This window comes from Dipodomys merriami, unplaced genomic scaffold (genome assembly GCF_024711535.1).
Source record: "Dipodomys merriami isolate MVZ:Mamm:240054 unplaced genomic scaffold, mDipMer1.0.p SCAF_342, whole genome shotgun sequence".
Classification (NCBI taxonomy): Eukaryota; Metazoa; Chordata; class Mammalia; order Rodentia; family Heteromyidae; genus Dipodomys; species Dipodomys merriami.
In genome coordinates, this window is record NW_027204960.1 from 116,809 (window position 1) to 134,265 (window position 17,457).

The 17,457-nt window shown below is 40.2% G+C and overlaps 1 protein-coding gene across 3 annotated transcripts in view; it reads right to left on the bottom strand.

Moving 5' to 3' along the window:
• The window catches only part of LOC138803592 (3'-5' RNA helicase YTHDC2), a 50,575-nt gene that overhangs the window by 14,833 nt on the left and 18,285 nt on the right, over positions 1–17,457 (bottom strand). For all 3 annotated transcript variants that reach the window (XM_069987649.1, XM_069987650.1, XM_069987648.1), the window contains exons 8-20: positions 16,614–16,721; positions 14,897–15,045; positions 13,611–13,746; positions 11,162–11,288; positions 10,928–10,993; positions 8,328–8,506; positions 8,006–8,102; positions 7,838–7,925; positions 7,672–7,752; positions 5,046–5,128; positions 2,879–2,984; positions 1,406–1,525; positions 862–1,134 (exon numbers count right to left, since the gene is read on the bottom strand). In XM_069987649.1, the coding sequence (XP_069843750.1) occupies positions 862–1,134; positions 1,406–1,525; positions 2,879–2,984; positions 5,046–5,128; positions 7,672–7,752; positions 7,838–7,925; positions 8,006–8,102; positions 8,328–8,506; positions 10,928–10,993; positions 11,162–11,288; positions 13,611–13,746; positions 14,897–15,045; positions 16,614–16,721 (1,613 nt within the window). The remainder of the gene's footprint in view (positions 1–861; positions 1,135–1,405; positions 1,526–2,878; positions 2,985–5,045; positions 5,129–7,671; positions 7,753–7,837; positions 7,926–8,005; positions 8,103–8,327; positions 8,507–10,927; positions 10,994–11,161; positions 11,289–13,610; positions 13,747–14,896; positions 15,046–16,613; positions 16,722–17,457) is intronic.

Genomic DNA, 17,457 nt, shown 5'->3' on the forward strand with positions numbered 1-17,457 from the left:
CACTAGAAAACCGTAAGTGGTGCTGTGGCTCAAGCGGTAGAGCGCTCACCTTGAGCTGAAGAGCTGAGGGATAGCACCCAAGCCCAGAGTTCAAGTCCCACGACTGACCCCCCCCCAAAAAAAAAAAAACACCCCAATCAGAAAATTTGATTTCAAATTCAAGCCACAGCTCTACTTCTGGCTTTTTGGTGGTAAATTAGAGTCTCATGGACTTTCCTGTCTGGGCTGACTTTGAACTGTGATCCTCAGGTCTCAGCCTACTGAATAGCTAGGATTACAGGTGTGAGCCCCCAATGCCTGGCTTTTGTTTTGTTTTTTGAGGTGGGTTTTCATTTTATATATCCCAAGCTGGACCTGAGCTCATGATTATTTAGGCTCAACCTTCAAATGCTGGGATTACAAGTAAGTCCCATTGTACTCTACTCAAATTCAAGGTAATTCTTATTCAAGCTCTGTTCTGTATCTTTAATATACAAGGGGTCTAAATTAAAATTTTACAGCCTTCCTTGCCCAAGACATGATTCAAATATAAGGAATTCATTATCCAAAAAATAACTACAAGAATATAAGTAAATATAAGCACATACACATATTCCTATAAGAAAAAAATGAGGGAAAAATACAATAGAAAAATATTGTGATAATTTTAACATACTAACAGCAAGCAGGTATTTTTTCTAGACTACTAATAAAATGTGACTTCATAAAGAAAGCAAACTTAATGGAATTGCCATCATTATTTGTTTGCTTCTTATGGTTGACACTGCCTGAAAGAGTGGCCTAGAAGAGTATTCACCAGCACCTGCAGGAAGAGCAAGTGCGTTCCCCTGGCGCCTGCAGGAAGGAGAGGCAGTGAAGTACCTGGAATGCTCTGAGAAGAGCCATGTGGTCACTGAAGGTGCCCGCAGTGAAGCGCTTCCGGCACAGCATGGCCGCTCGCTTTTGAGAGGCCTGCGTGGGCAGAACGAAAGGGTCCCGGTACGCTAGTGTGCAGGCAATTGTAAGGATGGGGTCCAGACACTTCAGAACAACAGCACACAGGACCATCTTGCCAAGATGGGGCTCTACTGGCAAGTCAGCCAAATGATACCCGAGTTCCGTCAGATCTTCCCAGGCGTCCATGGCATCTATTGTCTAACACGGAAGAGAGATTTTGACATGTCCAAAAGATGCTTACTTAAAAAACAAAATCTGAGAAATACCATTGCTACCACATCTCATAAAATATGGTAGCTACTTTAGCATTATACCTGCTACTTTACCTGCTATTAATTATAAAAGTATGATTTTAAAGTACATGATCAACTAAGGAATTTTTTTTTAAGAAACAAAGACATACTCTCATTTGGTTTCAATGTTCAGGTAAAACAGTGAGTCAGGTGAGCCAAGTGATGAGGACACCAACCTTAAGCATCTGTACTGCATTTCTTACAATTAAAGCTGGCGGAGGCTCGGGGGCTTTCATCAGGAAATCAGCAATGGTGCAATTCACTGGGGCTAACAGCTTGGTGTGTAAACAAAGCTCCTGAACATTAAAGCAGCAAAAAAGTAAATTAAAATGACTGGAATGCTGTTATTTTTCAAGAAATCATGTGTTCCTAAACCCTGACCAGTGTTCTTGGTTAGAGCACACAGCAGAGCCAACACTGTCTCTCGGTGAAACCTGGACTCATTCTTTGCCTTGGGTAATCATCTTCAGTCAGCTCAGACCCAAATGACCACGGCCTCCTCTGGCCACCTCCTCATGCAGTCCTTGCACACGACCCCCAGAGCCACTCCCCAAAGGTCATTCCCCCTTTCCCCTTTTCACTACCACATGCTCTAGAACCTTTTAACCAGCCAACTAATATGTAAGTGCTTTCTAGATGCAAGGCCCGAAGAAGCAAGTTGGAGAAAAGGAAGAGGACAAACGCCTGCCCTCATGGAGTTACTGTTTTAACATCAAAAACATACCTGAACAACTAATCATTTGCCAACCACAACTAGTTAAGTGCTGTAAGAGGGTACCAGGAACCAAACAGATAAAAGGAGACTTACCAAGCTCAGCAAAGAACAGAAAGGGAAGTCCATGATGTTTTAAGAGGTGAAGAATGAGTAGTTACCATAAAAACAAGGGTAAGAAATACAGAGACAGATATACAAGATGTGCTCAAGAAACTAAAGCTACTCATTCTTATTTTTATGAGACAAGCGGGAAAGCAAGCAATAAAGCTGCACACACAGGAAAGAGCCGGTAATTTAGTCTCCTGTTAAGAATTTTCAGCTCCAACTCAGAAAAAAAAATTTTTTTAATCTCACAGAGGAAGTGGGAAATCCTATTAGGTACCTGGATGCCAAAAACATGATTTTGTATCTCTTACACATGTGGAAGCAAGCATCGAGCCTAATACAGTAAAGAATTAAATTGATAAACTTTTGGTAGTCCTCCCTGGAAACTACACAGTGGATGACTGTTAAACTTCAAGAAAAACAGTAAGGGCTAGACTGTGTTCCACAACTTCTGAAATAAATAGTGCTGTTGCACAATTAGTTTTGCCACTGCTTCAGGTGTGGGAACTTAAAAAATCTAATTTCTCCTTTGCTGAGCATTTTCAAGGTCAACACTGGCAGCTATGATTCTTCACCTGCTACAGTACAAAATAACACTAATAAGTATCCCATAACTTAAATGAACTCCAGTAACTTTAAAATTTTAAAGGTTATTAACTTTTCCTACATAGAAAAAGAATTTTGTTTTGGCTATATCTACCTTCTATAATATTTACCATCTTGCCATTTCTGGAAGTCCACTTGGCAGAAGGTGAAATGTTCTTTCTCCTCCCTCACCCCCGCACACCCAAAGACCCCCAAAGTCTTTCAGAATTAAGTAAGTTTCTACCTGTAATGGCATTCTCAAAAGTTCTGGAGTCTGAAATTCCAACATATTCTGAAATCGTAGTCTACTAAACAGACGGAAGCAAATTCCAGGTCTACATCGCCCCGCTCTTAAAAATAAAACACAAAATTAAAACTCAAACAAAGTAGAAGGAATATAAACTAGAAAGGCAGTATCGTTTAGGATGAATCAGGAGCAAGACATCTGAGTTAGATGCCTTGGGATCTACAAATTCTTTTCCTTGTCTCGGACTCATTATTTAATTTACTGAGATTCATAAACACCACCTTCTTGATACACTTTCTAGGACTGTGGTAAAAAACAAAAGAAGTACCACACACTTGAAAGCAACTCAAAATCCAAGTATGAATACCTGTTTGACAACTTAAATTCAGTCAGTTTTGCTAAGCTGTTGTCAGGCATCATGTTCTGGCACTGTGATGGAGTTGCGCAAATTACACAGAACTGCCATTTATCCCACCCCCACAGACCCATGTCATCTGGGAGGACCATGGATGTTGATGTTTCCCTGAGGTGGTGCCTCAGACTTCTGCTCTACCATTCCTCCAGGCATGTCTTTTCTCTCTGCCTTGCTTTGGTTTCCTTCTATCCTAGGTGGTCTTTTCCCAATTTCCCTGATTGCAGGCTAATGCTTTAGAAGCCTGAGACAGCAGCACTGGGCACTCTCCAACCAACCCAAACTCAGGTAGAAGTTACTTCTTCCCAACATAAACACCTGCACTTTCCCCATCTCACAACAATGTCAACCACTATCAATTGTCTGGCACAGACAGCTGTTTAACATCCTTGATTCTACTCTATTCTTTACCCGCCAGCCCTCAGACATACAACTGACCCCCGATATCACACCTTAATACTTATTATCATCCACTTTATTCCACCACTGCTATAACAATCCATGATACCCTCATCTGTCCCTTTTATGAATGAAAGTAGTAATGTCTGTCTTTTAGGTCTAGCTTCCACATATGAGTGAAAACATATAATATTTTGTTATAGGGGACTACCTTGTCTCACTCAATATTTCCTCCAATTGCATCCATTTTCCTACAAATGATGTGATTTCCTTTATCCTTGTGGCTATGTAATATACCATAATGTGTGTCTGCATGTGTATATATGTCCACACATGTACACATACCCCACATCATCTTTATCCATTCATCTGTTGTTGGCCTGATTTTAAATGTTAGGCTAGTGTGAGCAGAGCTGCCATAACCATAGATATTCAGCAATCTTCCTGGTAAATTACCTTACTCTCCTTTGGATATATGCCCAATAGTGGTGTAACAGGGTCATAGGGTAAGTCTACTTTTAGTTTTTTGTGGAACCTCTATATGGATTTCATAGTGACTTCACCAGTTTACATTCCCACTGACAGTATGTGGGGTTCCTTTTGCCCCATACCCTTGCCAGCGTTTGTTGTTGTTCCTTTTTTTTTAAATTTGATTTTTTTTGAGTGGTTTTGATTTGCATTTCCTTTATGGCTAAAGGTGATAAACGTCTGCTCACGTATCTATTAGCCATTTGACTTCTGCTTGTGAGAACTGCCTGTTTGGCATCTGTTTGTTCATTTGCTGTTTTATTTTTTGAGTTCTGTATATACTGATCTTTTATCTGTTGAACAGCCGCTGGCAATACACTGGCTATTACTGAGATAGTGCCTTGCTTCCTGCCTAGGTGGGCACTTAACTGTGCGCCTTCTGTTTCTCACTTCCTACCCCAGCTGTGTTCTACCTCACCCAACTTTGCCTCTGAGATGGGACTTTTCTGCCTTGGCTGGCCTTGAACTGAAATCCTTCAGATCTCAGCCTCCTAAATAGCTAGGATTACAGATGTGAGCCACTGGAACCTGGATCTTTATTTTATTTTAAAGTAGAAATCAGCCCACGTCCTTTATTGCAAATGTTATAGAGTTTTTGCTTCTGTTTAAGTTTCTTGCCTCTTAGTGAAGGCTATATTACATATTTTCAAATCTGAAAATCTTTTGAAAAGACATTTTAAATGGCTTGCTTTACGGAGAGGACATAAAAATTAAGGCTAACGTGAAGCTAACCCTTATAGGAGCCACATATGATATTTATGCCATACATATAAAATGCTTCCGTTTTACAGGTGATTTGTGCGTGCACATGAATCATGTACTTACCTGCCTTTCCGCTGAATAGCACTAGCTTTGGAAATCCACACCATTTTTAACATTGTTACAAAGTTCAATGCATCAAAGGATTTCTGCAATATTTAGATCATTTTTGTTAAAATACAAAGGTATTAAAGAAGAGCAAGACATTTTATCAACATTATTTACCATACTAAGTTTAAATACTAGCTTAATTAAAATTAAAAGAGGCTACGGATTTTTGAAAAACCCAGATTTTTCTGGGTATATATATCGCTTTTGTTCTTTGGGTTGGTCGTGGGTCTTGAACTCTGGGCCTAGGCACTGTCCCTCAGCTCTTCAGCTCAGGGCCTGGGCACTGTCCCTCAGCTCTTCAGCTCAGGGCCTGGGCACTGTTCCTCAGCTCTTCAGCTCAAGGCGAGCACTCTACCACTTGAGCCACAGTGCCACTCCCGGTTTTCTACTGTTTTATTGGAAATAAAGAGTCTCACGGGGACTTTTCCTGCCTGGGCTGGTTTTGAACTGCGATCCTCAGATCTCAGCCTCCTGAGTAGCTAGGATGACAGGCCTGAGACACTGGCGCCTGGACTATATTGCTTTTTTGATGGGGTAAGAGTGGGGTTTGAACCCAGGCCTCATCCCAGGCAGGCAGTCTACCACTAAGCCAAGGCTCCAGCCTATTTTTGTACTGGCTACTTTTGAGATAGGGTCTGGCTTTTTGCCGAGGTACACGCCTGAACTACAATCCACCTATTTTAGGTTTCCCATCAGAAGCCTAAAATTTGTTTTTATTTTATTTATTTTTTGGGTCCGGTCATGGGGCCTGAACTCTGGGCCTGGGCGCTGTCCCTCAGCTCTTCAGGTCAAGGCTAGCGCTCTACCACTTAAGCCCAGCGCCACTTCCGGCTTTTTTTCTTTTTGCTTATGTGGTGCTGAGGAATCAAACCCAGGGCCTCATGCATGCAAGGCAAGCGCTCTACCACTGAGCCACCTACCTTCCCAGACAGGACACTACTACATTTTTAAGCCATAATTTGATAAACAAGTAATGCCTAAAGGAATTAACTTCTAAAGTATTAAAACACACTTGTATCAGCTTTTAATAATTTTTAGAGCAATAACACCTGAACTCTCAATGACTACTAATAGTATTCATTACTGTTCTATTACAGGAGAAACAAAAGCTATCCCTCCTTTACTATAATGAAATCTTTTTTTTTTATTGTGAAAATACCGTACAGAGTGGTTACAATTACATGGGCAAGGATGCAAATTCTTTATTGTGATTACATAATTTCACATTATTGTGGGATAGTGATGCTTAAAGTCACAAACACATTCTAACTTTCATGGGGCAAATTGTCTATCGTGGTCTATAAAGTTTGAGTTCTATGAGCTTTGACAATACAGTTATTTCTTCCACATCGGGTGATTAGTACTTTCCTTTCCTTTTGCATAGTCTACTGTTCCCTCTTTCCCACTTGTTCCCTCCCTCTCATCACTGCCATTGAGTTGCTTAGTTCATTTTGGTCAATGTCCAGTGCAGCTGATGGGTCCCACTGTTGTATGTTTTTCCCTGATTCCCTCTAGTTCTGTGTCCTCCTCCTAGTTTCCCTCCAGTGTGCACATATTTACCATATATGTGATCAGCAGCAAGGGGTTATATAATCTTGTAATAAAACTTTATTGTCTCTAAGATATTCCCAATAATTACACTGAAATTAATTTTTCTACCATCTCCTCCCTTGAAAGCTCAGTTACCTCTATCAATTTTATTCTTTCAGTGAATGGATCGACCTCAAGCCAGGGATGTGTAGTTGCTAGCTATCCAAACATTGAAAGCAAATAAATATTTTAGGTTTTGAGAAGGTCCTTGTTGCAATTACCCAAAGGCTACTGTAGTGTCAAGGGAGCAACACACAGGAGGTAAAAGAGTGGCGGCGACTTTATTTACAAACACAGATAGTAAGTCTGACTGAACCGCTATAGTTTATGTGGGTTGCTGTTGCTGTTGTTATTTCCTTTCATCACTGTTCTTTCTTTCTTTCTTTCTTTTTTTTTTTTTGGGGGGGGGTCTGGTCGTGGGGCCTGAACTCTAGGCCTGGGTGCTGTCCCTCAGCTCTTCAGCTCAAGGCTAGTGCTCTACCACTTGAGCCACAGCGCCACTTCCGGCTTTTTTTTTCCTGCTTATGTGGTGCTGAGGAATCGAATCCAGGGCCTCAAGCATGCAAGGCAAGCACTCTACCACTGAGCCACCTTCCCAGCCCATCATCACTGTTCTTTCTAACTGAATATCCTTTCAACAACCTAACTGTGCACGAGGCAATGGAGATACAACAATGCCTATAGGTAAAAGGAAAACTAAAGGGATGCCATGAAAACGCTACACTCTTGACAAAATTTTCACTACAACTGGACAAACATTTCACTGACTTTCTAGTACTTAGTGAGAAGAAGCTAAAATGTATTTGTTGAAATAAATAGATCATATATACTGATTTAAGGTACAATATTCACTTTTGTTAAATCAATATTAACTACATTAAATTCGTCCAGAAATAAAATTTTCCACTGAGGTCAATTCTGTATGAGTATTTGCTAAAACTCAAACTCCATCTTCTTCATTTAAGGAAAAGAACAACTTATCAAAACCCACCTCTTTCACTTTGCCCGAATCAATGACGAAGACAACATCGTTGACAGTGATGCTGGTTTCAGCAATGTTGGTGGAAAGGATCTGTAATGGAACATTACTTTATGATTAATATGAAAATGGACTGTGACTAATAAAAATGGGAAAAACAAGGTTTTATGACGCTTACTATTTTTCGAACACCTGCAGGTGGGTTTTTTAATACCTTCTTTTGATCAGATGTTTGCATATTTGAATGAAGCATAAAGACTTGATATCTATTGACAATTGAAAGAGAAAATGTACTACAGTTCGAGTCTGTTATTCGAAGCAACAAGTATAAAGCTTTAAATTTTACCTATGTGTATTGTCAGCAAACCGCTTGTCATCAAACAGGATGCGATCCCTGAGACCAACTATTTCATCATATCCAGGCAGAAAAATTAGGACCGCACCTTGGAGAATAATTTTTTTAATATCAAATCTTGTGAAATTAACAGCAATCGAAACAACTAATTGTATGGAATTACTTCATGTGTTTTCAAACACTGATCACCTGTCATAAATTACAATCCATGGACTTTTTTCAATGCAATTATACAAAGACTTGTACAATCCAACACTAATTTTCAATGAAAAAAAAAAAACAATTAGATCCAGTTCTTGAAGACAGGACTTACCAGCATCACAACTATGACAGATATTGTATAGAAGATGCATGATCAAATCCAAGTCTACTTTCTCGTCATCAAAACTGTGATGGTAAGCCTTCAGGAGCTCTCTGTCTTCTGCACTGAGGTCATTTCCATTTGTTTGGACCAGGGAACTTTCATCTAGATTGCCAAACTCCAATGAAGCACTTAAAAAGAGAGAGAGAGAGAGAGACATCAGTGTTTTTGTTCTTTACCAGTTCTGAGGCTTGAACTCAGGGCCCTGGCCCTGAGCCTATTTGTACTCAAAGCTAGCACTCTACCTTGAGCCACTGGGCCACTTGGGTTTTTGAGTGTTTTTTTGGAGATAAGAGTCTCACAGGGACTTTTTTGCCCAGGCTGGCTTCAAACTGTGATCCTTAGATATCAGCCTCCCAAGTAGCTAGGATTACAGGTGTGAGCCACTGGTGCCTGGCACAAGTCAGTGTTTTTCACACAGAGTAATATTTAAAGCCAATACTTTTCTTTGTCTTTCAAATATTCAATACATCTAAGGAGAGTAAGTGATATCATGTGATGTAATACGGATTTACGTTTTAGTTTCAAAGACATTTTTCAGGCAAAATTCAGCAATAAGTGCTTTTAGAACATTCCAATCTGGCTGGGCGCCGGTGGCTCACACCTGAAATCCTAGCTACTCAGGAGGCTGAGATCTGAGGATTGCGGTTCAAAGCCAGCCCGGGCAGGAAACTCTGTCAAACTCTTATCTCCAATAAAAATCACCAGAAAATCGGAAGTGGCGCCGTAGCTCAAGTGGTACAGTGCTAGCCTTGAGCTGAAGAGCTGAGGGACAGCACTCAGGCCTAGAGTTCAAGCCCCACGACCGACCAAAAAAAAAAGAAAAAGAAAAAGAAAATTCCAATCTGTAGATACTTCTCCAAAGGAAAGATACTAATGACCTAAAGCACATAGAAAGATATTTAACATCGTCCTCAGATGAGAACCACAATGATACTCCTTTCTAGGCAGTAGCAATGGCCACCGTCAAAAGGTCATATAAGTGAAGAAAAATGGAGGGGAAGGGAGAGAGGGAAGGGAGAGACATGGAGGGGGGTAGACAGGGAGAGAAAGAGGGAGAATGAGGGCGAGACAGAGAGAGGGAAAAACAAAGAGGGAGAGAGAAAGGAGGGGAAGGAGGGGAGAGGAGAAGCCTCTGACACTCCTGCTAGGAGTGTAGTTAATATAGCTGATTTGGAAAAGCAATTTCTTTGGCAGTTCCTTAAATGGTAAACAAAATTACCATACTCCCCAGTAATTCCATCCCCAGGTATACACAAGATAAACTGATAAAAATAAATCCACATGTATTTGTCAATTTTTTAAAAGTCTACATAAGGCAGGCACTGGAATGTCATCTGACAGCAATGAAGTGGGGAATTTGGAGCTCTTCATTTTCCTAAGAGAATTTTAACCAACTCTGCTGATCTTGTTAACTCTTCTTTCAGTGCTTCATCTAAAGTACCTTAGAACAGGTAGCTAAGGAGTTCTACAACTAAAGTGGGTTTTTGTTTCTCACTGGCAGTTCTGCTAGTCCTGCTCACTATCTACCTAGCTACCAAACATATGGTGCAAACATTCCTTGCTTCCGTTAGTTGCACAACCTCCTCCAATCTGTCAGTATACAGCTTGCATTTTCGTCCATCATCACTGTTAGTGAAGTTAGAGGAAACACAGATATAAATACATGGGTTATATCTATTATGTTTAAATGGAAATTACTCTCCAGATTTTTCACAATAAAATGAAAAATAAGACCAGTCCCCCTCTGGTGGCTTATACCTATAATCCTGGCTACTCCGGAGGCTGAGATCTGGGGATCACAGTTCAAAGCCAGCCCCAGGCAATAAAGTCTATGAGAATCTTGTCTCCAATTAATCAGCAAAAAGCTTGAACTGGAGACATGGCTCAAGTGGTAGACCACCAGCCATAAACAAAAAAGCTCAGATCGAGAAGTCTCCACACACACACACACACACACACAAAATAAGATTGACATAATAGGGGCTGGGAAGGTGGTTCAGTGGCAGAGCGCTTGCCTTGCATGCCTGAGGCCCTGGGTTTGATTCCCCAGTACCACATAAGCAAAAAGAAAAAAGCCGGAAGTGGCGCTGTGGCTCAAGTGGTAGAGCGCTAGCCTTCAGCTGAAGAGCTGAGGGACAGTGCCCAGGCCCAGAGTTCAGGCCCCACAACCGGACCCAAAAAAAAAAAAAAAAAAAAAAAGATTGACATAATAGAGCTTATACAGGGGCTGGGAAGGTGGCTCAGTGTTAGAGCGCTTGCCTTGCATGCCTGAGGCCCTGGGTTCGATTCCTCAGCACCACATAAGCAAAAAGAAAAAAGCTGGAAGTGGCACTGTGGCTCAAGTGGTAGAGCACTAGCCTTGAGCTGAAGAGCTGCTGAGGGACAGCGCCCAGGCCCAGAGTTCAGGCCCCACGACCGAACCCAAAAAAAAAAAAAAAAAAAAATCACTGGATATACCTGTCAGTAGCCTACATTTATGCATTCTATGATTTACATGGCTAATATTTCTTTTAAAGAAGATAAATTAGCAACAGTATAAGACATTTTACCTGTAAGATTCTAGAAGATCCACAATTTCAGTCTGTCCAAAGTGTTTAGCCCAATCTAAAGCCATCCTGTCAAAATTCAAAGACATTAAAATGAGAAATAATTTTCTTACAAGTATAAAGTCACTCAAAACTATTTACTCATTCAAGTAGAGACGTATCAGCAATTATTACATGATACTTTTCCATGTAAAGACAAACTCGGCAAAGACAAAGCACGGGGTGTTGCAGACTTACCAGCCATTTGACGCTTTACTATGAACATTGGCTCCCATGCTGATTAACTGTTCTACTTGACTTGTGAAGCCTCGTCCAGCAGCAACCATCAGAGCTGTAGCACTGGTCTCACTATGTCTGTAATCAACTACAGGGAGGAAAAGATAAACTGGTAAACATCCCAAGTATTTTTTTTTTTTTAGTCCGGTAGTGGGGCCTGAACTCTGGGCCTGGGCACTGTCCCTCAGCTCTTCAGCTCAAGGCTAGTGCTCTACCACTTGAGCTACAGCACCACTTCCAGCTTTTTTTCTTTTCTTTTTTTTTGCTTATGTGGTGCTGAGGAATCGAACCCAGGGCTTCATGCATGCAAGGCAAGCGCTCTACCACTGAGCCACCTTCCCAGCCCCATCCCTGAGACTTGCTTCCTTTTATATAAGAGCATATAATCCTTGTGTTGTATCATACAAGGAAATCTGTTACTAAGAAGGATGGAAAGAAAATCTGTTACTAAATCTGTTACTAAAACAGGATGGAAAGAAAACAAAAAAAAAACCAGGATGGAGTAAGACAGGTGCTGGAAGCTCCCACCTGTAATTCTTGATGCTCAAGGAGGCTGAGAACTGAGGATCAAGGTTCAAAGCCAAACAGGCTACAAGGTCCATGGCCCTGAGTTCAAGCCCCATGACTGACAAAAATGGATTTTGTGCCTAGTGTCATAGTAACTAAAAAGGAAAATAAGAAGGAAAGAATAGGCTAGGAAGGAAGGCGGTAATGAGGGAATCAAAAAGTGTTTGGGCCAGGTTCGTACATGTAATTCTAGCTACTCAGTAGACTGAAATCTGAAGATCAAGGTTTGAAGCCGAAGCAAGAAAGCCTATGAGACTCTTACCTCCAATTATCTACCAAAAAGCCACAAAGCCAGAAGTAGAACTATGGCTCAAGAGCGCCAGTGTAGAGCACAAAAGCCCAGGGATAGCATCCAGGACCTGAATTCAGCCCCAGAACAAGTACCTCTCCTCCCCCCCCCAAAAAAAATGAAGTACTTGTAGCCAAGCACTAGTGGCTCATGCTTGTAATCCTAGCTACTCAGGATGTTGAGATCTGAGGATCATGGTTCAAAGTCAGCTCAGGCAGTAAACTATGAGATTCTTGTCTCCAATTAACCAAACCAGAAGTGATGCTATGGCTCAAAGTGGTAGATTGCTAGCCTTGAGCAAAAGAGCTCTGGGACAGCACCAAGGCCCTGAGTTCAAGCCCCATGACTGACACACACACAAAAAAAATAGTTTGTGACATGCCCAGTTTTTACTCACCTAATGACATCTAACTAGAGATGTCAAATGACATCAGTGAGAAGACTAGGATATTACACACTTAAGAGATCAGGAAGGAAAAAAAAAACAACAACAATATCCTGCCAAGTAAACCCACAAGTTGTATGCAGGGAAATGGAAAGAACACAGGTCATGTATGAATTTTCAGAAGTAGCAGAAAATGTTTCAAAAAGGAATGGTTAGTAATAATTACAATAATCCTGAAAAGCCTGGATGAGTAAAGTACTTAACATCTCAACTCCAATCTGATTTTCTATGAGCTTTCATTCTGTCTTTTTGCCTCGAAGGCTACCGAGTTCTGAAATGCACTCTGGTTATTAATATCAACTAAGAAAATGAGGGTAAGTCATAAGTGAAAGCACATTACAGGACATAATGCACTTAGATGTGAATTCGAACATGAGCTCATAAAATTAACTAAGCCTTTCATTTACTCAATGAGTAATCCTGAGCAAAAGTTATGACCCAATTTTTTCCCTCCAATACTGGGGATGGAATTCAGAACCTCATTCTTGCTGGGCAGGCTCTCATCCACCTGAGCCATCCCCTCAATTCCTGTGCTTTTACTTCGTTTTTCAGATGGAGTTCCATCCTGATTACCCTGTGCTGTTCTTGGACCATAATACTTCTAAATGTATCCCCTGATAGCAGGGACCACAGGCCTGTGCCGCCATGACAAGCTTGTTTTAGGGATGTGATCTCAAATACCTTTTCCCTGTGTTGGCCCTGAACCTCCTATCTCCACTTCCCAAGTAGCTGGGATTACAGGTGTGAACTACCATGCCCAGCCAGATACCCACTGTTTTGCTTCCTTTGACATAATAAATCTCATTGTGAACCCAAGAAATTACTTTCCAAGGAATACGGTAAGGATATCAGAGCATATAATATACAGAGAGAAATATAATAATGTGTACATGTGTATACAACACAGTACCAAAGGCATTTTTGGTAAATAAATACCATGTATATACAGACCTCATGTAACTATTCTGGAGACCCTAAGTTAACAAATTTAAAACAAGTAATCTAAAAACAAATTACTGGCTGTAAATAAAAACTATAGATGATACATGTTGTTAAACTATACTTCTACCACAAGCAGCAAGAGTAATAAAAAATTCCAGTAAACTCACCACTAACATTTTCAGTTAAAATAAGGTGAAAGACCTGAGCAAAAGCATCGATGTCTTTATGTAGCCATATGTCAGAGAGACAAGAGTCCATGTCCTTTATTAACCATGGTTCAAGACAGTTCACATCTTTTTCTGTCTTTTAAAAAGAAAAAAAATAACAAGATTATGAATTACCAAACTGCGTGCAAAGAATGAAAAATGATCACAAGAAGCACAACCATGTGGCACGGTGTTATTATGTCATATGATACTACTGAATTACAGCAAAAGATGGATTTTATCTAACAAACATTATCATTCACCATACCGTATTGTTCTTACACTCATCTTTTATCTGAGCACAAGCTTGAAAACCAAGAGCTATGACCCAGTCTCAAGCACTGTGCTTCTGAAACCTATTGCTAGATATACCTCCTCTGCTAGCTATGTCAAAGGCAGCATCACCCATCACAGCGATGCCACGTCACACTCCAAGAACACCAGTATCTCTGCTAATAAGGACTAGATTCCTCAGGGCTTTAAAGTCTCCTCAGGTGATACAAAGTGGGCCAGGCCTAAGAACCACTAGTTTGCATGGTCACAGAACTCATCATACTCAAATGTGCTTTCTTTATACTGAACAACAATTTTTAAGCATTCTTCTTTTGTAGAGAAACAGGGATAGGATAGTACTGGTATTTTCAACTCTGGGCAGACACTCTACATCTTGAGCCACAACTGCAGCCCTTGTCACTCTGGTTATTTCTGAGGTAGGTCTCAGGTTTGGCCTGGTGTTAACCTGGACCACTATCTTATTTAAGCTTCCCATCATACCTGGGATGACATACCTGGTACTGGTTGAGATGGGGTCTTGAGAATTTGCTGCCTATGCTGGCCCCAAACTACACTCTTCCTGCATTTTGCCTCTCAAACAGCATTGATTACAGGCATGAACCACTAATTATAATTAACTTGTATGCATGAGAACTTTAAACACTAGTATAAAACTGTAAGCATATCTGTATTATACACTTTCTCATGTTCACAAACTTCTTTAAGAACAAAGGGTTGTATTATTATGTTAACACCAGGGTGTACATAGTTCAGGAATAGAGTGCTTATAAGGTCCTTTCAATACCCAGCCAACAAAATAACAAAAAGAAAAGGCTGTTTTGAAAAATATGTTGTAGTCTTACATAAACTAAGAGAATTACTTTTCAGTTACGAAGTGAACCAATCACCCACTCACAGGTGTGACCATACAATTTTCACTTGAAATATCATCCTGAAGCCAGTTAAGTTCTCACCAACTGACTGAAGACTGCATCACCACCATCGTCCAGTACGTCGTACTCTTCGGTCACGCTGGGAACGGCTCTCTGCCTCTGAGACTCAGGCTTGAACGTATTCTCCTGTGCCGAGTACCATTCTGTGAGCGTGGTTTGCTGTTTCTCTTCTAAATTGATCAAAAAGGTAAAAAAATAAGATCAGCACCTTCCTTCATAAAATGTATTTCTTTAAAAAATATAACTGATGGGGGGGAAATATAACTGATAGCTTCACTTAAATATGATGTAAAAAAGTTGGTTTTATTCTGTACTTTTATAAACTATGTTGATAGGGCTGGGGGTGTGGTTCGAATAGTAGAGTGCTTGCCTAAGAAGCATAAGGCCCTGAGCTCAAACTCCAGTGCTGTCAAAAAATTAACAGGGAAAAAAAATAATATAAATATATATATATATATGTATGTATATATAAAGAGTATTTCAATACATTTGTTATAATGAACCTCCTGAAACTGCCTAAAAACATATATTTATTCTTAACTGGTTTACTTCTAAGTAAGACCAGAATTAAGAGTATTTTTCTCCATATTATATGTCACAATTAAATCAATGACTTATTGTCACATAGTATTTTCAGAAAACTATTAATGAAACTTCGGTCACCATGCAAGTTATTTGATATACACTGTAAATATTTCAAAAGTTTCCAGATCGACAAGTTTCACAATTTCCAAATAGCCAATTCTGCACACCCAGTAAAATGAGCATTGTTCATCACATTTCCAAGTGGAGAATCCAAAGGAACTAAGACAGCTGTCCAAGGTGATAAAGCAAACAGAGGAATTAAAGTCTGAAGCCAAGTCCAGTGGAAAAGAAAAGAGCTATAGTGTCTGTCATAATAACAGTTGTTTTCATAGGCAAATAATGTTAAACTCAAGTATCAATGCAATCCTATGACAATATTAAGAGTTGGAAAAATGTGACATTTTTATGAAAGGTAAGCCTGTATTGCTCACAGGTGCTTTTTTTTTTTTGTGGTTTCTTTTTTTTTTTTTTGGTCGGTGGTGGGCCTGAACTCTGAGCCTGGGCGCTGTCCCTCAGCTTTTCAGCTGTAGACTAGTGCTCTTCCACTTGAGCCTCAGCCCCACTTCCAGCTTTTTCTGCTTATGTGCTGCTGAGGAATCAAACTGAGGGCCTCATGCATGCAAGGCAAGCCCTCACTGAGCCACCTTCCCAGTGCTACCTTTTTTTTTTTTTTTTAACTCAGAGCCTCATTCTTGCTAGGCAGGAGGTCCACCACTTTAGTCACACCACCATTCCCTTTTTCTATCATTATTTTTCCAATAAGGACAGCCTTGACCGCGACTCCACCACTGACACTTCCTATGCCGCTGACATGCTGGGTGGGTGCCACCAGCTTCCCTGACGCCATTCTTAACCCCTTTGCACACTTCCCATGGCCACCTACAAGTAGGGATTTCTTAAACCAAAGTGAGGTCTGGCTTCAGACACTCCATCTCATCAATTCTGGGATCCACTTTCAATCTCATTCTCCAGATTACAACTTCTGGACACAAACCAGCATCCAATGAGGCAGAGGGGCATAGTTTAACATAGTTTTATACAATTACATGCAAGAGAAAAACATTTTAAAGTATCCTTTTATGTGCCCATAAACATAAAACTTATTTTAAAGTCATTTTGACAGTAATTTATATTTCTTTGATAAAAAGCTTACCTCGCTGTTTTTCTTTTTTGTACTTTAACATTTCTTTGTTGGTATATCCAGTCGTTTTTAGAATATCTTCCAGAAACATTTCTTTTACCTCAAATGGTCTTCCTTGTACTAAACAAATTTTAAAACACTATCAATTTGCATTATACAGATAATCAATCCACAAAATACGAGAATTCCAAGTCTAATGAACTGAGTGTAATATCCAAAAGCAAAAGCAATCTGAAAGTTCAAGTGACTCTCATATGGTCCTTCACAAAGAATTCATTTCTAGACACCTATCTCTAAGAGATATGTATGCTTATCATGTGTCTGCCATCACATCAGGCAGAAGGAACATAAACGCCAAGCAGAAAGCTCTGCCTCCATCTCTTTGAGGCACATTAACATGGGAGACAGACAGGAAACCAATTACACAAAGTACAAAAACAGAGCTGTAAAAAAGTCTTATAAAACAGTCTTATGAAATTATGTAATCACTTAATCACAATATAAAAAAAAGAACCTCGGGGAAGGGAGGGAGGGAGGGGATGGTAGGGGGAAAACAATGGAGGGGGTAACAATGTTCAAGAGGAAGTGTACTCATTACCTCACTCATGTAACTGTAACCCTCTGTATAGTATCTTTACAATTTAAAAAAAAAAAAACGAAGAAAAAAAAAAAAAAGTCTTATGAGAGAGAAATGCAAGACACCAGGACAGAATATATCCTCAAGTAGGAACTGAGGAACAAGAGAAGGTGTAAACTAAACAACTGGCTCTACAGAAAAGTATATGCAGGGAAGAAAACCCAGCATAGGCAGACCCTATAGTGGGAAGAAGTATGTGGTCAAGGGGCTAAAAAGCTG